Source organism: Symphalangus syndactylus, chromosome 4, assembly GCF_028878055.3.
Source record: "Symphalangus syndactylus isolate Jambi chromosome 4, NHGRI_mSymSyn1-v2.1_pri, whole genome shotgun sequence".
NCBI classification, from domain to species: Eukaryota; Metazoa; Chordata; class Mammalia; order Primates; family Hylobatidae; genus Symphalangus; species Symphalangus syndactylus.
The window spans coordinates 24,603,545-24,629,291 of NC_072426.2; the positions used below are offsets into that span (position 1 = coordinate 24,603,545).

Here is a 25,747-nt window from a genome sequence, read left to right on the forward strand (position 1 = left end):
TTACCTTGAAGGTTGAAAAATCACCTATTGGGTACAAAGTTCAATATTTGGGTGATGGGTGCACTAAAAGCTCAGACTTCACTGCTACATAATATATCCACATAACAGAACTGCACTTGTACTCCCTGAATCTATAAAAATAATAAAAAAAGAATATTCGATTAGGGAAAAAATGACCTTACCAAAAATATCAATAGTGTTGAGGTTAAGAACGCTTGAGTCACAGGAAATATGAAAGGCGAGGAATGTGGAATATAATCAGCAAAATTCTGATGGCGTGAAACTACAACACAAACTACAGTTTCTTCAACAACAAAAACAACAACAAGGCCAGGTGTAGTAACTCATACCTGTAATCCCAGCACTTTGGGAGGCTGAGGCGGGTGGATCACAAGGTCAAGATTTTGAGACCAGCCTGGCCAACATGGTGAAACCACATCTCTACTAAAAATACAAAATTAGCTGGGCATGGTGGTGTGTGCCTCTAATCCCAGCTACTGGGGAGGCTGAGGCAGGAGAATCGTTTGAACCCCAGAGGCGAAGGTTGCAGTGAGCTGAGATCATGCCACTGCACTCCAACCTGGGTGATAGAGCAAGACTCCGTCTCAAGAAAAAAAAAAAAAAGGGCAAAGGCAAATCAAACGGACCTATATATCTAAAGAAACATGAGACAACATCGAGTAATAAAAGATAAAGGCCTTACTTGAATTTCAATTTAAACAAACTATAAAACATTTTGACATTTATGAGATAATTTGAAATTTGAACACTGGCTAGATATTTTTAAAATTTTAGATGTAATAACAGTATTTTTTTTTATTATTGTACTTTAAGTTTTAGGGTACATGTGCACAATGTGCAGGTTTGTTACATATGTATCCACGTGCCATGTTGGTGTGCTGCACCCATTAACTCATCATTTAGCATTAGGTGTATCTCCTAATGCTGTCCCTCCCCCCTCCCCCCACCCCACAACAGTCCCCAGAGTGAGGGAGGACACAGGAAGGAGAACAGTATTATTATGTTAAAAAAGAGACTTTATCTTTTAATAATTCATCCTGAAATCCTCATGGATGAAATATGTGATGCTTTCGATTTGCTTCAAATTAAGATGAGAGAAGTGGCTAGAGATACAGATAAAACCAGATTATGAAACAAGGCTATGTATTGATAATAGTTGAAACCGAGTAATGCATACAAAGGGGATTATTAAACTGTTCTGTCTAAAATTATATATGTTTAACAGTTTCTATCTTACAAAGGGAAAGGATAACTAGAGGAGAGGCAGTATTCAACATTGATTCCAGAGTCTCACTCCCTGGTTACTGGGAGAACTTCATTAACTTGACACTTATTTGGCCCAGAGACATGGGGATGATGAATTTGAGTTTGAAATGATTGAGTCTGACATGGCAGGAGGTTGCCCAAGGAGTGATTACAGCAGGCAGATAAAAATAAACTCTTGAAAATTAGCTGATAAACTCACAGTTCAAATTAACAAGTGGGAGATAGCAAAGCTGCTGTGGGAGCAATAAGATAGTATTTAATTGTGTTCAAAATCCAAACCAAAACTGCCTGTAGCTGCTGAGTACCAACTAAAAGAAAGGCAGTTAGCTGGAATAGCATAGGAGACTACAAGAATCTAATGATTGTTCTTTTCTCAAGGAAGTAGAGTTGATAAAACATCTGAGTCCTCAACTGCTTCCACCATGAACATTTGTAACTAGTCACCGACATTTTCATGTCAGTTTAGTAAAGTCTGCCAACAAAGTTCACTGAAATATTGAAATAAAGGCTCCCAAGTTATCTTCTTTTAGCAATTTCTTGCTTAAAACAAATTAAGTTTGGGGCTTCCTAACAAAGCTTGAGGGATGTGACAATATAATAAACATTGTTAACAGGTTTTTGTGAATACTCACTATGTTCTATACACTATGCTGGGTACAAGATATCCCTTATCTCATTTGTATTTTATACATCAAACCCTAACATAGCATAATAGGTGTGATCTGAATAACTTAATTGCATGAAATATGAGGTCACAAATTTGTGGGGTTAATAAAATTTCCAAGGTAAGGCTGTGTGTGTTTAGAAATTTTGAAAGTTTGGGTGAGCCTTTTTTTATTTTTGGTACTGATGGCAGTTGTACATCCTAATTGATATATCAGTGGGGATGTTTCTGGATCCTGTGGTTTCCAGCACTGTGGCAGAGATTTCAAAAATAGTTTGGTTAGTTGGTGCCTCTCTGGTGGTCAAGACCCAAAAACATGAGAGCAGAACAATAATAATAATAATAGAGCATACCCTTTTCATCCCAAATTCCTGAATTAGGGTTGACTTCATCTGTTGCTTCCCAAACTACACTTGCTCTCCACTCCCTGGGAAGTGAAAATGAGTTGATTCAGTTTGTATCCCAATTGGCCTTTCCATGGGGTTAAATATGCAAAACAGCAAGTGATAGGCCCCACTACACAGATGGAAAGACTCAGCTTCATCAACAATAGAAAGCAATATACTCAATATCAAGTGTACATAAGCAGAGTGAATACGAAGCCAACACTGTCCTTTAGTAACAGTTATGGCTCACAGCTCATATATAAGGGAGTTCAGAAGAGAAACTGAATGGGAAAATGAGAAGTTTCACCTCCCCAGAAATATATTCTCTCAAGTATTTCTAGATAAATTTCCAGGTGAAAAATCAAATTTCTTTAAATTAAAAAAATTCAAAATGACAAATGGAAGTTTGTTGATGCCAATATATTTCTAAAGTCAAAATTACAGAAAGAAGCACTGCATGTCAAACATTATGAAAATACTATGTATGAGAGAATAAAGTATTTTGGAAAAACAAATGGATAATTCTTTAAATCCAGAACTAGTTTGTATCTTCTGATATCATAGAAACAATGTCGTTGTAAACTTCTTGAGGGGCGTCCATTGCCCAGATAAAGTCCAAGTGATTGTAAAAAGGAATCTCCTTGTGGTAAATAAGATTGGGGAGTTTGGGAAGCAAAAGGCCAACGTCTTGGGGGTCAGCCAACAGGTCCTTGCCACCGTTCCACACTGCAATTGGTACATTCATGGCTGTCACATTGTAGTAGGGAGGTTGGGGCTAGAAAACACAAGAGAAAGAACCAGAGTTTAGGTAACCACACTTTAAACCCAGTACTTATTATTCAAGTAGAGTGTATAACATTAACTGACAGTTTTATAAGTGAATTCTAGCAATGATTGCACAGAGAAAACCACCTTTATCCACAGAGCAAAGTGAATGCAACATGTTTTAGATAAGTGCTTCTCAAATTCTAATGGGCCTGTGAATCACCTGAAGATCTCATTGAAGTAAAGATTCTGAGCCAGTAGATCTGGGGAAGAGCCTGAGATTCTGCATTCATAGGTGATGCTGATGCCATTGGCTCCAAACCATGCTCTGAATAGCAAGGCTTTAGACAGTAAGTCTTACAAATTAAGAACATAGATTGCAACTAAAGCTAAGGGAAATGGATTTGATTAGATTCTAATTGTTAATAGGTTGTTTCTACCCAAACACTCTAAAATATGATCTCAAAATATCCTGAGTCATTTATTTTGGCTTTGTATTGACTTCTCAGTACAGTCAGGGGATAGGTCAGTTGTTTCAGTTATGGAGCTGTAATTGTTGAATACTTACCTGAGTATTTATAAAATGTTGCTTCAAATTCTGAGAAAGGGTATTATCATCCCCATGTCCTATTTCTCGAAAATCACAATTCACACATAGATTTTAAAGAGGTTTACAAAACAGAAAAAGGAATAAGAGAATTATCTTGAATTTTCTTGCTGCCCAGAGAGAATTTTGTTAGATATTTTTAGATCATAGTTTCAAGAATAGTAATCCAATATACTAAAAGTTTCTGTATTCTCACCTTTTGTGTAATAGCCAACTTGCCATAGCAAAATATTTTATCATATGTAATTTTCCATAATATTTTCATGATTTCTATTATATTTCCTAAATATTAGAGAAAAGGGAGTGTGTGGAGAATATTCATAATTATAAACCCAGTTTATTTTACTTACATCCTATTATTCAAAGAGTCTTCTAGATGCTGGCCCTGGCTCTTAAATTTGAGTCATTTCTTCAGTTAGTTAAAGACCAACCTGGTATATTATTGGTTTAGTTGGAAGAAGGGTGGACTTGGGGACTGGGTTTCTTGTTCCTCTAAGATGAAGTCCTCTGATTATGAGTATTAGAGCCCAGTAGAAAGAGAGACTCAAAGTAAGCCTGTGTTTTGGAGATTTGAGAAAGTGATGGTGGAGGAAAAAATGTTTTCAACAAAAGTTTGCTCATGCTATTCTGAAAACTTTAAAGACATCAAAAATGCAAAATCAAGGTTGGGGGGCACCTTCTCTACACATAGGACATTGTTAAAACACATAAATTCATTCTAAATATTGAGTCGTGGAGATAAATGAAAATTAGTAGAGTTGTTCAGCTACTACTTGGATGGAAAAATTGGATGTGGTGAAAAGGAAGAAGAGAAGGTTACAAAATACTATAGGGTGCTTCCCTTGTTCAAAAATAGTCAGTGATAACCCGAGAGCTTACCCTGAGCTAAGAGCTTATAGATATTATAGCAGTAAATCCTGTCAACAACTTCCTGAGCCTGGGTGGAGAGATGAAGAAATGACTGCCTGCAGATAAGATAAACTCCAAAGTCTGGATTCTTAGTACGACAAGTGTGAGGACTGCTTAATATGTCTGCCTATGCCAAAGGCCTCTGCCTATTGTAAAATATTTCCAGCCTTGACCTGCAAGCACAGCATTTTTTCTTCTATTTGGGAATATATCCCAGTGAAATCACTCCTCTGGCTGTCAACAAAGGAAAGGGTATTTTTTAAGAAGACCAGAAATTCCATGAACAGTTAGAATTATTAGCTTATTATATCAGGTATTAGTACTTCAGAAAGGAGAGGACAGTGTGCTGGGGATCTGGAATATGGGACAGGTCTGTGTAATGGCAATGGGTAGTGGTAAGTCCTGGGAAGTCTCTCACACATGGGGGTGTAGTACTTCGAGGGCAGCTTTGTAAACCTCTTTAAATGAGCGTAGCCACCAGAGCACAAATGCATAGTCATGTGGGAGAATGAGAGACAGCACATCAACATTCCTTTGGAAAATAGATGTGCAGTTAACATAATTTCTTCTTTAACATTTAAATAGTTAGTTTTGTTGTTCAAAATGTGAATAATTCCAACTTTAAGAAGCTTACCTGATTATAGTGCATTCTATTCTGAACTGGGCTTCCCCAGTCATAAGCTTGGAATTTCCCAGACTTAACAGCCTAACATAGAGAAATTAAAAGCAAACATAAAAATTATTATGTTGTGAAAAATAAAATTCAAACATTTCCAAGCAGTTTATTTTCAATTTAAACAATTATTAAGACATATTTTTCTTATTCCAAAAGATTATTAATAATCTAGGACAAGGTATTTATGTAAGTTTAAATGCACCTTCACTCAAAATAATTTTTCTTGCATGCCAAGTCATAAAAAGCATTTGCTGGGGGGAGGGATAGCATTAGGAGATATACCTAATGCTAACTGACGAGTTAGTGGGTGCAGCACACCAACATGGCACATGTATACATATGTAACAAACCTGCACGTTGTGCACATGTACCCTAAAACTTAAAGTATAATAATAAATAAAATTTTAAAAAGCATTTGCTTCTTTGAAATAAATTCATAGTTATTTTTGTATGGTAGTCAGTGCCAGAAAAATTACCTTCTAGGTGTACTCAGCAGGATATTTTAAGAGTGTGTTTAGGTAAAGTGAAAAGGGTTGAGACCCACAAAATAAATTTTAGCAGCATTTGGAAAATGATACCTGGGTCCAATGGAACATGTTTTGAACAGAAGTTCCTGCTGGATTATGTGATATATACACATCCAAGCGACTCTAGAAATCAACAGACACATATGTTATATGCATACTAAGACACACACTCCATTTCTTAAAAACAGTAAAGATTTATGTTTTCTGATGCAGGTCAAGTGTTTAAAGGTAGCATTTACTGGAAGGATATGAACAACACATTTGTATGTCACTTCAGAATTTGCAAAGTGCAATTGCATATTGTTAACCCATTTAATTTGTAGCTGCCTAATGAGGAGAACTTATTAGTTCCATTTTATCAAAATGAAAATTGGGGCACAAAGAAGTTTAGAGAAACGTCCAAGATCCACACAGAATGGAGCCAGATGCTTTAATTTGGGTCTCTGAATCTAAATTCTCAGCTTTTATGCTTCTCTATCCAGTGCTAGAGTGCTGTAGGTTAAATATTCACACACAGGCCTCTTGCTTTGCAGAACCCCAGGCAACAAACTGAAGTTCCTTTCTCCAGTTGCAGAGGGCCACTTCATAGTGACTCTTAATGCCATTAATATAGAGGACTGTGGCCAGAGTGAAACAAATTGGCCATCTTCATTGGAGACTGAAGATGGTCTTCTGCAAATTAGTACGCAGAGGATGAAATCTCTAATTTTCTTTGTTTCCTTTGTCTTATTTTACTACTATTTTTCTTATAAGACTCTCACTAATGGAATACAGTAATTTGTTCTGCCTTTTCTTAGTGTGATGAGGACAGGCTACTCTCTGTTAAACTCCACATATGGAATGACAAGTAACTACAACACTTCATAGAATTATACCTTCTTATCAATAGATGTAATTTTCTTAGGCGTTCAAGGGTATATAAAGTGACAACTTTGAGTGGAGATAGTTGTCTATGAATAGTAGTAGAAAACCTTATATGCTATTACTATGTGCTATATGGTTTGTACAACGTTCTATATGCTTTAAACATACTAGCTCATTTGATCTTCACAATAACCCATTTTGTGGATGAGGAAATCAAGACAGAGGCGTTTAAGTCAGTTCCAAATGTAGGGTTTGAATTTCAACTGATCTAAATCCATACTCTTAACTAAGATAGTGTATTTTGTCCGTATGTTTTGAAACTCTAACTCAATACAAAGTGAATGAAAAGATAGATAAAGAATATGGGCAAAGTCAGCCGGGCGTGGTGGCTCACGCCTGCAATCCCAGCACTTTGGGAAGCCGAGGCGTGTGGATCATGAGGTCAGGAGATCGAGACCATCCTGGCTAACGTGATGAAACCCTGTCTCTACTAAAAATACAAAAAATTAGCCGGGCGCGGTGGTGGGTGCCTGTAGTTCCAGCTACTCGGGAGGCTGAGGCAGGAGAATGGCGTGAACCCGGGAGGCGGAGCTTGCTATGAGCGGAGATAGCGCCACTGGACTCCAGCCTGGGTGACAGAGCAAGACTCCATCTCAAAAAAAGAATATGGGCAAAGTCTTACATAAATAGTTGCTCAGAAATATAGTCTGTAAGATTTATGGAAATGGCTGTCAGCATTAGAAATATTTATTGAAAACATTTATTCAATACCTAGATATTTTTCTCACAAAGGAGCCTGCTAAAATATATGGTTCAGTCTTTTCTCTTACAGAATTTAAATGTAACACCTAGTATTTAGGTGGTCATAAGTGAGTAGTGAATTGTTTTTTTTCTTCATGTTGTTTATTTGGTTTAGGGGCAATTGGGGTGATGGAAGGATGCTGGAAGTGACGAAATTCGGAGCAATGATTTGTGATTTCTCTAATGTTTATCAGGATATCACAGTTCTGAACCTACTCCTAGTTCTCATAAAGTACCACTTCTAAGTGGCAATGAAACAAATAATCAAAGATGTTGCTCAAAATATAGAAATTGAAATGCATACTAACCGTGTTAAAGTTCTTACTGTCAAATCCACAAATTATAAATAAGGCATTGCTGCAAAGGAGATTCAGTGTCTCACGGGAGCACACTTCAGTAGCAAGAAATTGATCAAAGAAGTTGTGTGGGTAGAATATTTTGTCACCAAATATAATCTGAAAAATAAAGGTACTATTAGAGGGTTGTAGCAATCAAGCTGCAGAAAAGACTCACTAATCTACTTATACATGTGTGATTAGGATGATGATATATTCCTATTCTTACATGTTGTTTTAGGAATTTCCAATACTTTCATTTGGTTAATTCCCTAATAAAGTTGTGAAATGGGCAGCACAGATATCAATACTTGGTATCTATTGTGGCACTGAGAACTGTACTCGCTGCTGAGAGGAAGTATAAGACACAAAGAGTTACAATCTAGTTGGGGTGATAGGAATTGTGGGATAAAATCTTAAAAACACATGGCAGACTGTCATAATGAAGTGCCAAGATGTGAGATTTCAGCAATAAATTGTGAAAAGTTTGGGAGGAGAAATTGTGACTTGGCCATATTTTCGGCAAAGCCTTTACAGAGGCAATGAGGCTCAGTATAAGAATTGAAAGAGTTTGCCCCAACTCTCTTTGAGGAAGGCAGATATTTTGTCATCTCTATTTTATACATGAGGAAACATGAGGTTAACATGAGTTAGGGTCTTGGGCTAATTAGAGCTCGATTATACCTAGAATCCTTACCCAAGCCTCTAACTTGAGGTCTAGTGCTTTTCTAAATTTTAATCTACATCTGCATTGCCTATCAGAAAATCTGAGTACGAGTAGGAAACAAGTTCTCAATCAACGTAGCCGATAAATATATCTGGGTCATCACAAAATTTTAGATTTTAATAAAAGTTTTCCAAATGTAGTTTGCCTATAGGTTAAGTTCTCTTAGGCTTTAGACATACATATTAATACAGAATGAAAAGAGATGAATAGTACAAAACCATAGAAGGAAATGGAATCATTATATTTTATAGCCTGAGGCTAAACCATTCTCCTAAAGGAAAGAGTGTGTGTGTGTGTGTGTGTGTGTGTGTGTGTGTGTGTTGGTTTTACTGAGTGAGAGAATTAGGGTATTCAGCATTGTCAAACAAAACGATTAATTCCATAACATGTGTGCCTACTGCATAAGGCACTTAATATTTATAATTTATTGAAATCCACACCACTGACTTATGAAATCCCCCATTTAAAGATGAAGGAGCTCTTAGGAAAGCCAAAAGGGAAAGCCATGAGAGATCTCAAGGTGTTTGCCTCACTCAGTCACTGATTTATTTCCCCCTTTTCTCCTTCTCCCTTCCTTTCCTTTCCCTCCTCTTTCCAGTCCCTCTGGCCCGAGTGGGTTAGTCTTCTCATTTGACTATTTTGTTTTGTTTTTATTTCATCTTCCCTCCTCCTGGAGTGGAATCATAGCCTTGACACAACTGTGTAGAGTGCTTAATAAACAAACCGCCTGTGAAAAAGCAAAACTACTCCCAGGCATTGCTGACCCACATGAAGCTAATCAAGAACAAAGAAAGAAAGGGGGATCTCTCAGGCTGTAGAGGAGATTCAAACATGGTCAGTGCTATCAAAGAAATAATACAGATGCGAACAGTTCCATTTTTGGATATAAAAATGATTGTTCTTTTTTTATAACTCTGTTCTCTTTCTATAACTTTAAAATCCATGGGCAATCGAGTGTCTTAGATTCACTTAATTAAAGAGAATTGCATACCTTGAAGAGGAATTGAGGAACAAATCTAAGTTTGTTTATAAGGCTTTTTGTATACTTCACAGTGGCAACAGGAGCTAGAGCATAGAAGGTTTTGATTCTTTTAGCCAGGCTGGGATTGGTGGAAAAGGCAATAAAACCTGAAAAAGAACAAGGAACTGGTGAAAAAGGTGTGTGTATGTTGTTGTTGTTGTTTTGTTTGTTTTTACAAGTGTGACATTATTTTGGACTTACTAAGGATGGTGTTTGAGACAACCTGAGAAATTGGCATCTCTGCTGGCTCAGAGTGATTACATTTTGGTATATTTGTTTTATTTTCATAGATTTTTCTATGGGGACATGAGGCTGGAATGTTTTAAAAGTTATCAAAACCCTTATCTGACCTTAGAAAATAGGCCAAATTTAGGATACTTATATGGTTACAAAAAAATTTTTTTATGAATTTCTTTATGAATTTATATTTTTTATGAATTTAAATGTATCTCATTACAATGAGATAATTAATTAACACTTAATATGAGTAGAGTATGTAAGTGGAAAGGTTAAGAGTAGAAATTTAAATATGACCAAACTTGATTTGAATCCTGGCTCTGTGGTTTATTGGTTTTGTGACCTTGAACAAGCCACCTAATCTCTAAGAACCACTGTTTCCCTATCTGAAATACAAGAATAGTGGTGAGTGCTTCATTAGGTTGTTAGGAACTAAAGGAAGTAAATCATGTAAAGAAAGAATTTATCATGATTCTTGGCACACAGTAAATGCTTGATAAATGAGGACCCAAGAAAATTCAAATATCTAGACATAGTAAATACATTCAGTAATTAATTAATTTTGTAAGCAGTAGTATACTAGCAGATGAGGATGTGATCAAGTAGTTATCAAGTTTAACTCTGCAGTATAGCTACATAGGCAAGGCCCTCCCACTGTCAATAATGGCATATTGATAAGACTCAAGAATGGCCTAAAAAAAACCCTTTCAGATCTAGACAACTATATAATATGTAGTCTGATTCTATTTGTGGAAGAATGGTTTTTCCAAGAACACCCTTCATCCAGGTCACCACCATCTCCCACATGGGTACTATAAGAGTCCTCTAATTGGTTCTCTACTCCTGCCCCCTTGCCCCTGGCAACAAAAGGGATCCTGTTATGAATCATGTAACTCTTCAATTCAAAATTATCCTGCAGTTTTCTTTTTTTCTCAGAGTGAAAGCTAAAATCCCTACAACAGCCAAAGAGCCCTGAACAGTCTTTCCTCCCCAACATCTGTGATCTCATCTCTCACTCTCTCTGTCTCTTTCTCGATTTGACTCATCCACACAAGGCATAGCCTCACTGCTGTTCCTTGAACAAACTAGGTGTGCTCCAGCTTCAGATTCTTCTCACTTGCTATTCTCTCTTCCTGGAACATCTGATGCCTACTAGGTAGGCACATGACTCACTCTCTGACCTTCATCATGACTTTACCCAAAGAGTGCTTGTGTTACCTATCTACAAATTCTGTGAACCCCTCTGGTGCTCTCTAATGTAATTCCCTGGGTTATTTTCTCTCCATAGCTTTACCATTATCTAAAATGTATTACATTTTACTTTTTAACCTTTTTTATTTTCTCTGCCTCCTATCTCTAGAGTATAAATGGTACAAAGGCAGCAGTTCTCATCTATTTTATTTATTTCTGTATTATTTTGATACATCATAGGAGCCTGCCCCATAAATATGGTCAAATGAATAAAATAAACTTAGGTCAGTGGCTGTATGGTATAATGCTTCAGAGTATGTGCTTGGGAGTCAGACTGCCTGAGCTACCCTATTGGTAATAATCCATGTAACCTTGCACGAACTGTATCCCCTTGTTTTGTTTTTCCATATAATAGGAATTACAATTGTCCCTATGTTATTGTGTTGTTGGAGGCATTAAATAAATGGAAAGCAATTAGTGTGGTTGCTAATATGCGTACCATAACCACTGGGAAAGTGTTTATGAGAAGTAAACCATTTGGCCTTGACTGCCATTACTTACCAATGGTAGTGCCCTGGGAATGGCCAACATAGTGTAGCTGCTTCTGTCCAGTTTTCTTTACAATGAAGTCGATTGTGGCTGGAAGGTCATACTTAGCCATTTCATCAAAGCTGAAAGGAAAAAGACGAAATGAAAGTTAATACATTTCCTTGCTATTGTTTCTAAAATTCAAGCATTTATAGCTAATGATCTCTTTGAGATACAGAAAACTGGATTCTCTAAACATTGATGCTTATAGACCATCAGTGGATGTCAGGTGCCCTTTGGGGCAGCTTCTTATAAACAACTGACATCATTTCTGAAGCGCAGCATTGCAGCCACAGTTGAATCCAAACAAGATAGTATCTGTAGGTGGGAATTATTTCTATCCCCGAAATGAAATGTCAGATTTAATAATAATGTGTATGCTGTGTTCCATGTCATTTAATATAAATCCTATCTTTCTATTTTATTTTTCACAAATCAGCCAACATGATATTTTAAAAATGAAAACTGTATTATGCCACTCCCCTTTTAAAAACTTCTCAGTGCACTCAGAATGAGGCCCAAGGCTCTCACTGTCACCACTACTGTCCCATCAGCACCTCAGTCTTCACTCATGTCGTTTTCCCTTTTCCCTCTACACCTGGGACACACAGGTTTCCTTTCAACTCCTAGAACTCTTGGAACACTTTTATGACTTAGCATCAGCAGCCAGGTTTTCTTCTGTTCTCTACCTCCATCAGTAATTACCAGGAATAAGGCACAAGAAGACCAGTGAGAGAGGCCCATGATAATCTCTCCATGATATCTGAATTTCACTCTCCCCACCTCTCCTATTGATGATGATTCAGATTGCCGTTCTCCTACCCCCAAATGAGTTTTTACTTCTCTTTTGAATCCATATGGACATTCCTTTTGGAATTTTCCAGGGGCCATGAATTTCCTTGCTTCAGCCATATTGTTCATTCCATTTCGAAAAGCACATTCAGAGATTCCCTAATGGAGACTCCTAAGATCACAGAAAGTTTGAAGGAAAATCTTCCCTAGGAATGAGGTACATGGAAGAATCCAAGAACGGATTAGAATGAAAATGACTTGTTTATCGTCCTACTTGGAGTGTGATTTGTTAAAATGGGACTGGATTAGAAGGGACAAATTCCTATGCTTTTAAAGCCCAGTGTTTATTTTTAATTGTCCCTTTTGTTTACCTGAAAGCCCAGAATTCAACTGAATCTGGTGAATAGTACAAGTTTCTCCTGGCCCAGGTGTTTCCTCTGCTGTTTCCCAGCCACACATCATAACCAGCGTCTGCCAGAATGAAGGCAAGGCTGTTGTTCGGCAGGTTGGAAATCCAGTTTGTGGCTGATGCAAGCAAACCATGCTGCAAAAACACAACAGGTCTCTGGCCTAAGGAAGAAAAATGTTTATGAACTTTATAAATTTATTCCTTATTCTAGGATAAATGTAAGGCTAGAAACAGTCTTGTATATGACTAGCACTAAATACATTTGCCTGATTGAGTTGATTATTTTTGAATATCTTCATTGTGGTGATGATTTCTCAGGGAGTTGATTTCTCGGATGCCAAAACTTATGAAACTGCACACCTTAAATATGAGCAGCTTATTATATGCCAGTTACATCTCAATAAAACTACTGAAAAAATTATATTCTCAGGTAATTCAGCACAATGTTAAATTTGGTAAACTGAGTGGTAAAATTACGAGTAATCTTTTTTTCTTCTTTTTGTACTTCACAACATTTCTACAATGAGTAAAAGGTAAATGTTTAATAGTAGTAGTGAAAATTAGCCTGTATGTGTTTAGGAAATGAGCCTTGAATTGGCTCCCCATCTTCCCCTTTGCAACATACACCCTGGCTAACTCTTCCTGATCCTCTAGATCTTCATCCAGTTATTGTTTCTGAGAGTGAGCTTTCCTTGACTCCCCTCGCTGAGTTAGGTGATTTTATTAAAACTTTCAGTTTAATATCCTATGTACAGTTGTAGCTAGAGCTTATCACATATTATAATCACTCATTTATCTATTTCATTGGGTTGATGATGATCTCCTTGAAGACTGAAAATATAGCTTATTTTTGCATTTCCAGAATAGCAAGACATTACATTTTTAGCAAGAAATGAAAGGAGGAAAAAGGGAAGAACAAAAGAAGGAAAAGTTGGAGGAAGAAAGGAGAGAGAGAAGGAGGAAGAAAGAAGGAAAGGAAAAAAGAGAGAAAGGAAGGAAGAAAAGAAGCTTATATATACCTGTATTCCCTGAATTTTTCTTCCCATAAGGAATTCTGTTGACTTCAAGGATATAACCATCTTCAGTCACAACTTCGTATTCTTCATTTGGGTATCCCCAATAAGTAATCATCTGACTCTGAGGAAGAAAACCCAAAAGTTTAAATTTTGGTTGATTTTTAGATATATCTAATAAAAGGATATTACTGTTTATTTTTAATTGGTCATATAAAATCTTTAACTCATTATGATTTTAAATAATAGCATCTTTTAGTTTTATAGGGTTTTTCCCCAGAGTAACTTACAATGTTCATAGTCACTTCAGGGCTTCCAGGATGTAATTTTCCAAAGAAACCTTGTGTAGTCCCCAGTACAGATATCAAACTTGCCATTGTTAAAAGCAGCCACATTTTGGCCTGAAAGAAAAGAATAACTCGTGCCATGGTTAACCCATTATACTTTCATAATGCTTATATTTTATGCCAATTTTACCTTTGTGCCAAGTAGAGGAATGCTTGGGTTTGATTATATTCTGTTGGGCAATAAGCTGAGACATGTGGATGTCAGCACAGGTAACTTAATGCTTTTAATGCTTAACATGTTTTCACTGTTTGATTCCTTTTGTTTAAGAACATTTCCCACTTGGTTTCAAGCCATATGGAACTAATCTTAATTGGCAAAAAAAAAAAAAGCCTCTAATTGGCATAACAATGTGTCCTTATTATGCTTTGTGTTTAAGACTTTTGCCTGCTTATTTTGAGAGCCCAGATTTGGGTGAGGGATGTGTGGGCCTTTGACTTCTCTATATCCAGTCTCTATATAATGTGTGTTCAAAGTCATCATGACGATTTTAAATGTTATTTATAATAGTTATTCCATAAACATTTACTGATTTAAGGTTATTATGTGATTTTCCCACCTCTGCTTCCAGGGTAGCTGGGACTACAGGTATTCATCTGGCTAATTTTTTTTTTCTTTTTTTTTTTAGATATAGAGTGTTTCTACATTACTCAGACTGGTCTCAAACTCCTGGCCTCAAGGTATCTTCCTGCCTGGGCTTCCCAAAGCACTGGGATTCTAGACATGAGCCACCACACCTAGCCTTATAGACAATATTTGATATTAGACCCACAACACCTGAACTTCCTTCTATGTCATAGTCACCAATTATAAGTTTGAGAATCTTCAGATATTAAGCTGGTGAAAAAGCTTCAATAGAGAACTGATATTGTCCTCAAATATTTGAAGGGAAGCCATGTAGAGGACAGTTTTAAATCACTTCATTTTTAGTGTGTCAGAAATAAATTATTCAATAAATATTTATTGAGAAACTGTATGTTAGGAGCAATACTTGGAGGTCACATGTAGAAATATTTGACTTGAATACAGTGAAGAATTTGTAATATTTGTATCTTTGGATTCAAGTGGAATTCTTTGAAAAGTGGTGACTTCCCAGTTGCTGATAATATTTTAATAAAACCCATTTATAGTAATTCATGCAGAGCACATAGCATAGTTCCTGTTTTACAATAAAGCCAGACCAGAACTCTCAAGGCCTAAATCTGACCCTCTGGTCTAATAGTTTGCCCACTGGTTTAGTATAGGATTAGATTTAAGGGTATCTCTTAAAAATCAGTTTTTGGCCAAGCACAGTAGCTCATGCCTGCAAACCCAGCACTTTGGGAGGCCGAGGCAGGTGGATCATGAGGTCAGGAGATCGAGGCCATCCTGGCTAACACAGTGAAACCACGTCTCTACTAAAAATACAAAAAAATTTAGCCAGGTGTGGTGGTGCGCGCCTGTAATCCCAGCTACTAGGGAGGCTGAGGTGGAAGAGTCCTTGAACCGAGGAGGCAGAGGTTGCAGTGAGTGGAGATCGCACAATTGCACTCCAGCCCAGGAGACAGTGTGAGACTCCGTCTCAAAAAAAAAATAAAAATAAAAATAAAAATAAGTTTTTAACTAAGCCTTGTTTTTACCACGATATTTTAGGGAGAGATAAACTAATATATAAAGACTAACCAGTAGTGTTGTAACATTCAAACCAGAGGCTTTCATCAAGCATTTCAGGAACTCACATGGCCTCCATTAAGTGATTTGCCATTGTAAAGTGAGGACACTTAACCTACTGTTTGCATTGAAGAACATCCCAATGGGCTCAAAGATGTTCAAGGGCAGAATAAATTTCTCAAACTGCTTGTTGCCAAGTCCTAGGGAAATACCAGTAATTAACACATACAGAGGGCTCACTGTGTGCTGTACTGTGTGTTCAACATGGTATACGTGAAATGAACTATCTTTGCTAAGACAGTGTTCTCATCTATAAAATAGGGCCTGTAATATACATTTCTCTATGTTAGGGGAATTCACTATGATAACAAAAGTAAAGTTCTTAACATGCAGGGCATCTTATAAACATGAGTTAAATATAGTTATTATTACTATTATCTCATTTAATTCTCATAGAAACTCTATGAAGTACATAGCATTATATTATCCATTTTACAAATAAGCAAGGTAAGGCTAAAAGAGGACTCAACCAACCAAATATATAGAAAGTAGTGGAGCCGATATTTGAAACTAGTCTATTTCCAAAGGCTATGTTCTTCCCCACTGTAATACTTCTTCAGTATGATCCTGGGCCAGCTTTTATAGGGACATCCCCAGGGAGATTTATATAATTTGGTCTAGACTTCTGTTTTGAAAGGCTTATAATTTAAATAAATGTTTTAGTAGCCTATAAAGTTTCACAATAGTATTAATAATGATCAATTCAACAGCAGTTGATTTGGATGATATTAGTCAACATAGCATATTAATACAGCTGATTATATGATACTAGATTACTGATCTATTCCTTCTCAAAAAGAAGAATCACAGAGACTAGACTTTCACATTAGGAACTTAATAAAATTTGTAATTCAATAATTAAGAAATTATGAGACTTTCACATTAGGCACTAATTGCAATAATAAACAAATTTGTCATTCCATAATTAAGAATCTCATGTCCATACAAAAAAAAGAAAAAACAAATCAAATCCTAGAGGAATAAGCCATAATTTAAACAGATACATTTATAGAGGTGAATATGCAACAAATATCTAAGCCTTTAAAAATGCATCACTTGGGATAAAGAAAAAATCTAATAATTCAAATAACAATTTTGTTCAGCAGAAGTTCTACTTACAGTTTCCTCAGAAATAGTTAGGATTCTGTTTCTCTGGCTGGTTAGTATTTTGGTCAATGTTGTATTGACTTCTTATATACAAAACCTTCAACAATGGTCAGATTCCTCATCCATTGATTACCTTACCAAAAAGATTTACTATCTGGGCATTATCTAATGTTAACAGGACAAAACTACAAATTAAATATTGCATTCATTTTCACATAGTACTGAGTGCTCACCTTTAACTTTTAACAAAGACAAATATTGGCCAAAGTAGTTCTGAGGATTAAAATGATTTAGGAACCATTAAAAATAATCCTTGATAGCCTAAACATATAAAAGTTTTTGAGCCAAAGGTATAATGCAAATGATTATATAGTTTGGCTCAGATAGAGAGGCATAAAATGACAAAAGGCCACCTGTTATTCTTTAAAAACACAGCGCATAAGCTATTTTGACTAGATGGTTAGATAAGTGAATGTGTTCAGCAAAGATTAATATTTTATTATGGTCTTTGACCAGGGTCTCAAATCCTACAGATAATAGTCTAGCTATTATACAAAACCCAGCCCTTGACCTTTAAGAACATATGTTTGGTGTCTTTTTCCTTCTAAGAAATCTAGGTTTAATACCTGGATGATGAAACAATCTGTACAACAAACCTCCAGGACACAGGTTTACCTATGTAACAAACCTGCACTTGTACCCCTAAACTTAAAATGAAAGTTAAAAAAAAGCAAACAAAAAAATCTATTGGTTATAGTTTGAACAATATGAATGCATTTATTAAAAATATACATTAAATTATGTTTTAAAATACAGTTGATCCTTTACAACCATCATGAGCATCTGTTGCTCATGGGATACATGTGCAGAATGTGCAGGTTTGCTACATAGTATACATGCGCCATGCTGGTTTGCTGCACCCATCGACCCATCATCTACATTAGGTATTTCTCATAATGCTATCCCTCCTGTTGCCCCGTAGCCCCTGGCAGGCCCTGATGTGTGACATTCCCTTCCCTGCATCCGTGTGTTCTCATTGTTCAACTCCCACTTATGAATGAGAACATGCGGTGTTTGGTTTTTTCTTCCTGTGTTAGTTTGCTGAGAATGATGGTTTCCAGCTTCATCCATGTCCCTGCAAAGGACATGAACTCATCCCTTTTTATGGCTGCATAGTATTTCATGGTGTATATGTGCCACATTTTCTTTATCCAGTCTATCATTGATGGGCATTTGGGTTGGTTCCAAGTCTTTGCTATTGTTAATAGTACTGCAATAAACATGTGTGCATGTGTTCCTTAAAGTGGAATGATTTATAATCCTTGGGGTATATACCCAGCAATGGGATTACTGGGTCAAATGGTATTTCTGGTTCTAGATCCTTGAGGAATTGCCACACTGTCTTCCACAATGGTTGAACTAATTTACGCTGCCACCAACAGTGAAAAAGCATTCCTATTTCTCTACATCCTCTCCAGCATCTGTTATTTCCTGACTTTTTAATGATCACCATTCTAACTGGAGTGAGATGGTATCTCATTGTGGTTTTGATTTGCATTTCTCTAATGACCAGTGATGATGAGCTTTTTTTCATATGTTTATTGGCCGCATAACTGTCTTCTTTTGAGAAGTGTCTGTTCATATCCTTCAACCACTTTTTGATGGGGTTGTTTGTTTTTTTCTTGTAAATTTGTTTAAGTTCTTTGTAGATTCCGGATATTAGCCCTTCATCAGATGGATAGATTGTAAAAATTTTCTCCCATTCTTTAGGTTTCCTGTTCACTCTGATGATAGTTTATTTTGCCGTGTAGAAGCTCTTTAGTTTAATTAGATCCCATTTGTCAATTTTGGCTTTTGTTGCCATTGCTTTTGGTGTTTTAAACATGAAGCCTTTGCTCATGCCTATGTCCTGAATGGTATTGCCTAGGTTTTCTTCTAGGGTTTTTATGGTTTTAGGTCTTATTTTAAGTCTTTAATCCATCTTGAGTTAATTTTTGTATAACGTGTAAGGAAGGGGTCTGGTTTCAGTTTTCTGCGTATGGCTAGCCAGTTTTCCCAACACCATTAATTAAGTAGTTCTCTAGTTCTTCTCTAGTTCTTTCCCCATTGCTTGTTTTTGTTGGGTTTGTCAAAGATCTGATGGTTGTAGATATGTGGTATTATTTCTGAGGACTCTGTTCTGTTCCATTGGTCTATATATCTGTTTTGGTACTAGTAACATGGTGTTTTGGTTACTGGAGCCTTGCATAGTTTGAAGTCAGATAGCATGATGCCTCCAGCCTTGTTCTTTTTGCTTGTTTTAGCTATACGAGCTCTTTTTTGGTTCCATATCAAATTTAAAGTATTTTTTTTCTAATTCTGTGAAGAAAGTCAATGGTAGCTTGATGGGAATGGCATTGAATCTATATATTACTTTGGGCAGTATGGCCTTTTTCACGATATTGATTCTTCCTATCCATGAGCATGGAATGTTTTTCCATTTGTTTGTGTCCTGTCTTATTTTCTTGAGCAGTGGTTTGTAGTTCTTGAAGAGGTCTTTCACATCACTTGTATCACTTGTTAAGTTGTATTCCTAGGTATTTTATTCTCTTGGTAGCAATTGTGAATGGGAGTTCACTCATGATTTGGCTCTCTGTTTGTCTATTACTGGTGTGTAGAAATGTTTGTGATTTTTGCACATTGATTTTTGTATCCTGAGACTTTGCTGAAGTTGCTTAACACCTTAAGGAGTTTTCGGGCTGAGATGATGGGTTTTCTGAAGATACAATCGTGCCATCTGCAAAAAGAGACAATTAGATTCCCTCTGTCCCTATGTGAATACCCTTTATTTTTTTCTCTTGCCTGATTGCCCTGGCCAGAACTTCCAATACTGTGTTGAATAGGAGTGGTGAGGCAGGACATTCTTGTGTTGTGCCGGTTTTCAAAGGGAATGCTTCCAGCTTTTGCCCATTCAGTATGATATTGGCTGTGGGTTTGTCATAAACAGCTCTTATTATTTTGAGATATGTCCCATCAATACCTAGTTTATTGAGTGTTTTTAGCATGAAGGGGTATTGAATTTTATCGAAGGCCTTTTCTGCATCTATTGAGATAATAATGTGGTTTTTGTCATTGGTTCTGTTTATGTGATGGATTACGTTTATTGATTTGCATATGTTTAACCAGCCTTGAATCAAATGGATGAAGCCGACTTAATCGTAGTGGATAAGCTTTCTGATGGGCTGCTGGATCCAGTTTGCCAGTATTTTATTGAGGATTTTTTGCATCGATGTTCATCAGGGATATTGGCCTGAAATTTTCTTTTTTTGTTTTGCCTCTGTCAGGCTTTGGTATCCAGATGATGCTGGACTCATAAAATGGGTTAGGGAGGAGTCTCTCTTTTTCTGTGGTTTGGAATCATTTCAGAAGGAATGGTACGAGCTCCTCTTTGTACCTCTGGTAGAATTCGGCTGTGAATCCGTGTTGTCCTGGGCTTTTTTTTGGTTGGTAGGCTATTAATTACTGCCTCAATTTTAGAACTTGTTATTGGTCTATTCAGGGATTCGACTTCTCCCTGGTTTAGTCTTGAGAGGGTGTATGTGTCCAGGAATTTATCCATTTCTTCCAGATTTTCTAGTTTATTTGCATAGAGGTGTTTATAGTATTTTCTGATGGTAGTTTGTATTTTTGTGGGATCAGTGGTGATATCCCCTTTATCATTTTTATTGTGTCTATTTGATTCTTTTCTTCTTGATTAGTCTGGCTAACGGTCTATTTTGTTAATCTTTTCAAAAAACCAGCTCCTGGGTTCACTGATTTTTTTGAAGGGTTTTTCTTGTCTCTAGCTCCTTCAGTTCTGCTGTGATCTTAGTTATTTCTTGTCCTCTGCCAGCTTTTGATTGTGTTTGCTCTTGCTTCTCTAGTTCTTTTAACTGTGATGTTAGGGTGTCAGTTTTAGATCTTCCCTGTTTTCTCCTATGGGCATTTAGTGCTATAAATTTCCCTCTAAACACTGCTTTAGCGGTGTCCCAGAGATTCTGGTACATTGTGTCTTTGTTCTCATTGGTTTCAAAGAACTTATTTATTTCTGCCTTAATTTTTTTATTTACCCAATAGTCATTCAGGAGCAAGTTGTTCAATTTCCATGTAGTTGTGCAGTTTTGAGTGAGTTTCTTAATCCTGAGTTCTAATTTGATTGCACTGTGGTCTGAAAGACTGTTATGATTTCTGTTCTTTTATATTTGCTGAGGAGTGTTTCACTTCCAATTATGCGGTCAATTTTAGAATAAGTGGTATGTGGTGCTGAGAAGAATGTATATGTTGTTGATTTGGGGTGGAGAGTTCTGTAGATGTCATTCGGTCCACTTGGTCCAGAGCTGAGTTCAAGTCCTGAATATCCTTGTTAATTTTCTGTCTTGTTGCTCTGTCTAATATTGACAGTGGGGTGTTAAAGTCTTTCCACTATTATTATGTGGAAGTCTAAGTCTCTTTGTAGGTCTCTAAAAACTTGCTTTATATATCTGGGTCCTCCTGTATTGGGTGCATATATATATTTAAGATAGTTAACTCTTCTTGTTGCATTGATCCCTTTACCATTATGTAATGCCCTTCTTTTTCTTTCTTTATATTTGTTGGTTTAAAATCTGTTTTATCAGAGGCTAGGATTGCAACCTCTGCTTTTTTTGCTTTCCATTTGCTTGGTAGATATTCCTCCATCCCTTTATTCTGAGCCTATGTGTGTCTTTGCACATGAGATGTGTCTCCTGAATACAGCACACCGATGGGTCTTGATTCTTTATCCAATTTACCAGTCTGTGTCTTTTAATTGGGTCATTCAGCCCATTTACATTTAAGGTTAATATTGTTATGTGTGAATTTGATCCTGTCATCATGATGCTAGCTGGTATTTTGCACATTAGTTGATGCAGTTTCTTCATAGTGTCATTAGTCTTTATATCTTGGTATGTTTTTGCAGTGGCTGTTACTGGTGTTTCCTTTCCACATTTAGTGCTTCCTTCAGAAGCTCTTGTAAGGCAGGCCTGGTGGTGACAAAAATCCCTCAGCATTTGCTTGTGTATAAAGGATATTTCTCCTTCACTTATGAAGCTTAGTTTGGCTGGATATGAAATTCTGGGTTGAAAATTCTTCTTCTTTAAGAATGTTGAATATTAACCCTCACTCTCTTCTGGCTTGTAGGGTTTCTGCAGAGAGATCCACTGTTAGTCTGATGAGCTTTCCTTTGTGGGTAACCCAACCTTTCTCTCTAGCTGCCCTTTGTATTTTTCCTTCATTTCAACCTCGGTGAATCTGACTATTATGTGTCTTGAGGTTGCTCTTCTCAAGGAGTATCTTAGTGGTGTTCTCTGTATTTCCTGAATTTGAATGTTGGCCTATCTTGCTAGGTTGGGGAAGTTCTCCTGGATAATATTCTGAAGTGTGTTTTCCAACTTGGTTCCATTCTGTCCGTCACTTTCAGGTACACCAATCAATCACAGGTTTTGTCTTTTCACATAGTCCCATACTTCTTGGAAGCTTTGTTTGTTCATTTTCATTCTTTTTTCTCTAATCTTGTCTTCATGCTTTATTTCATTAAGTTGATCTTCAATCTCTGATATCCTTTCTTCTGCTTGATCGATTCGGCTATTGATACTTATATATGCTTCATGAAGTTCTCATACTGTGTTTTTCAGCTCCATCAGCTTATTTATGTTCTTCTTTAAACTGGTTATTCTAGTTAGCAGTTCCTGTAACCTTTTATCAAGGTTCTTAGCTTCCTTGCATTGGGTTAGAAATGCTCCTTTAGCTCAGAGGAGTTTGTTATTACCCACCTTCTGAAGCCTGCTTCTGTCAATTCGTCAAACTCATTCTCCATCCAGTTTTGTTCCCTTGCTGTTGAGGAGTTGTGATCCTTTGAAGGGGAAGAGGCATTCTGGTTTTTGGAATTTTCAGCATTTTTGCGCTGGTTATTCCTTATCTTTGTGGATTTATCTACCTTTGATCTTTGATGCCAAGGACCTTTGGATGGGGTTTTTGCATGGGCATCCTTTTTGTTGATGTTGATATTATTGCTTTCTGTTTGTTAGTTTTCCTTCTAACAGTCAGGCTCCTCTTCTGCAGGTCTGCTAGAGTTTGCTGGAGGTCCACTCTAGACCCTATTTGCCTGGGTATCACCAGCAGAGACTGCAGAACAGCAACGATTGCTACCTGTTCCTTCCTCTGGAAGCTTCATCCCACAGGGCACCCACTAGATGCCAGCCAGAGCTCTCCTACGTGAGGTGTCTGTTGACCCCTGCTGGGAGTTGTCTCCCTGTCAGGAGGCACAGGGGTCAGGGACCTACTTGAGGAGCCAGTCTGTCCCTTAGCAGAGCTCGAGCGGTGTGCTGGGAGATCCACTGCTCTCTTCAGAGCCTGCAGACAAGAACGTTTAAGTCTGCTGAAGCTGCACCCACAGTCACCCCTTCCCCAAGTTGCTCTGTCCCAGTGAGATGGGAGTTTTATCCACAAGCCCCTGACTGGGGCTGCTGCCTTTCTTTCAGAAATGCCCTGCCCAGAGAGGAGGAATCTAGAGAGGCAGTCTGGCTACAGTGGCTTTGCTGGGCTACAGTGGGGCCCTCCCAGTCCAACCTTCCCTGTGGCTTTGTCTACACTGTGAGGGGAAAACTGCCTACTCAAGCCTCAGTAATGGCGAACGCCCCTCCCCCCACCAAGCTTGAGAGTCCCAGGTCGACTTTAGACTGCTGTACTGGTGAGAATTTCCAGCCAGTGGATCTTAGCTTGCTGGTCTCCGTCAGGTTGGGACCCACTGAACAAGACCACTTGGCTCCCTGGCTTCAGCCCGCTTTCCAGGGGCGTGAACAGTTTTGTCTCACTGGCATTCCAGGTGCCAGTGGGGTATGAAAAAAAACCCTGCAGCTAACTCGGTGTCTGCCCAAATGGCCACCCAGTTTTGTGCTTGAAACCCATGGCCCTGGTGGTGTAGGCACCCGAGGGAATCTCCTGGTCTGCGGATTGCAAAAACCATGGGAAAAGCATAGTATCTGGGATGGATAGCACAGTCCCTCACAGCTTCCCTTGGCTAGGGGAGGGAGTTCCCCGAACCCCTGTGCTTCCTGGGTGAAGCGATGCCCCACCCTGCTTCTGCTCTCCCTCCATGGGCTGCCCCCACTGTCTAACCAGTCCCAATGAGATGAACCAGGTACCTCAGTTGGAAATGCAGAAATCACCCACCTTCTGCATTGGTCTCACTGGGAGCTGCAGACTGTAGCTGTTCCTATTCGGCCATCTTGCCCGGATCCTTCTTTTTTCGCTTGTTATGCTTAAATACCTAGCAAAATTCTGAAAAAATAGTTATTGTTGAAAAGAACAAAATGGGCAAGCTATAAATGATTCACCTTTCCACCAAGCCCCACAATACAACTGATGGGAGTCACGTTGTTTAAATAAACTAGGAAAAAGTCAGGATATATAAAATACCATGTGTATTTGCATATTTTTTATGTATACTAATGTCCCACCTTCACTCGACTCTGGTTGATTGTCATTGACAATAGAAAATTTTGAAAGGAAAAGATAGTGATGCATTCTCATAAAAATCAGCACAGAAAGGAAGAGTTTTGCTATCCTAATGCAATTTGTTTTAACTTCACTAGCAGATAGGAGGCAGATTAAGCATGTTTCCTCTTGACATTGTTTGCATAAATTTCAGCAAGAAAATGCAGGATGTGTTCTTTTGGCCTTTTACTATAACTGAAGAGGTTTTGGAGTCAGAGTCTTTAGAAAAATGAAAATCCTAGTAGTCTTTGAAAGAGATTTATGATCCTTAGTAAAAGATAATGCAACCAAAGAGCCAAACATTCTCTTGCTTTTTAATATATGTTAAATTCTGATTTGTGAGGGATAACTCACGTAGTCTTACAAACTACTGATGAGGATTTGTTTGTAGTTTGCAATATATATTCAGCTCCGTGAGAAAACATGATGCTTTCTCTGTTCCCCTGTCCTTTTCTCATCTTTAGGTCCCAGCTTAGCCATTACTTCTCTGAGGAAGACCACCCTGACACTGTTCTTTATCCATCAATATTGGGCTAGGCATTGGTTTCATACATTCCCATGAAATCCTATCGTTACCTCTTTTGTAGGACTTATTACTTTATAGGCAGTCAAGTCTCTTCAGTTGGACACACACACACACACACACACACACACGTTCCTTAAGTGCAAGGACTGAAATTTGTTCACTCATTATTATATCCTCAATGCCTAGAACTTGCCTGGAACAAAGTACATGATCAATAAATATTTGATGAAAAAAATGTTTAAAGAAAGTAAAAGAATTATAAAATTATCTATATACACAGGCATAGACATATCAAATATATGCTTTGCAGTAGTAAACTACCTAATGGAGATTTTTTAAATTGTGTAATTAACTAAATGAGAGTATAGCACGAAGGAGGATATTTAAATATATATGAGAAAAACATATGTAATAGAGTATTACTATTTATTATTTCTGATGACAATGATAAGAAATTTTGGTAACAATAATAGAAAAGCATTTATATGCTGCTGGAAAAAAAAGGTGTAGTTTAAGTCTTGCACAAAGTGTCATGGAAACCACCTTGATTTCAAGATATTTGGGATGGACATCAACAAACACCATTGATATATTCAATGTTTGAGGCTTTAATTAGGACAAATGAAAACATGAATCTAGTTTAGAAATCATCTTTAATTAGGCTGTAGTGGTAAGAGGTCAAGAGCAGGGGGAACGATTGTCTCCATAGAGACGTGCTAGCTGATTATAG

At 37.4% G+C, this 25,747-nt stretch overlaps 1 protein-coding gene across 3 annotated transcripts; it reads right to left on the reverse strand.

The window, feature by feature from the left end:
- Positions 1-2,758: 2,758 nt before the first annotated feature.
- LIPF (lipase F, gastric type) lies at positions 2,759-15,932 on the reverse strand. 3 transcript variants are annotated; one of them, XM_055274292.2, is made up of 10 exons: positions 15,903-15,932; positions 14,090-14,200; positions 13,806-13,923; positions 12,749-12,848; positions 11,559-11,668; positions 9,540-9,676; positions 7,795-7,941; positions 5,873-5,944; positions 5,253-5,324; positions 2,759-3,112 (listed from the first exon to the last, which is right to left on the reverse strand). In XM_055274292.2, exons 1-10 carry the CDS (start codon positions 15,930-15,932, stop codon positions 2,876-2,878), a joined length of 1,134 nt encoding a protein of 377 aa, XP_055130267.1. In that variant the 3' UTR covers positions 2,759-2,875. The 3 variants fall into 3 exon arrangements, with proteins under 3 accessions (XP_055130267.1, XP_055130266.1, XP_063493836.1); XM_055274291.2 differs by having other exon boundaries at positions 12,749-12,947; XM_063637766.1 differs by lacking the exon at positions 15,903-15,932 and having other exon boundaries at positions 12,749-12,947; positions 14,090-15,167.
- Between the last annotated feature and the right edge of the window lie 9,815 nt (positions 15,933-25,747).

Coding starts and splice junctions, on each gene's coding strand:
- LIPF (XM_055274291.2), bottom strand. CDS start 15,932: ATGTTCTTCAATGCAAACAGTAGGTTAAGT. Junction 5,945..7,794: donor ACAGTAAGAACTTTAACACG/GTTAGTATGCAT, acceptor GTTGATTTCTAG/AGTCGCTTGGATGTGTATAT. Junction 5,325..5,872: donor ACATGTTCCATTGGACCCAG/GTATCATTTTCC, acceptor TCTCTATGTTAG/GCTGTTAAGTCTGGGAAATT.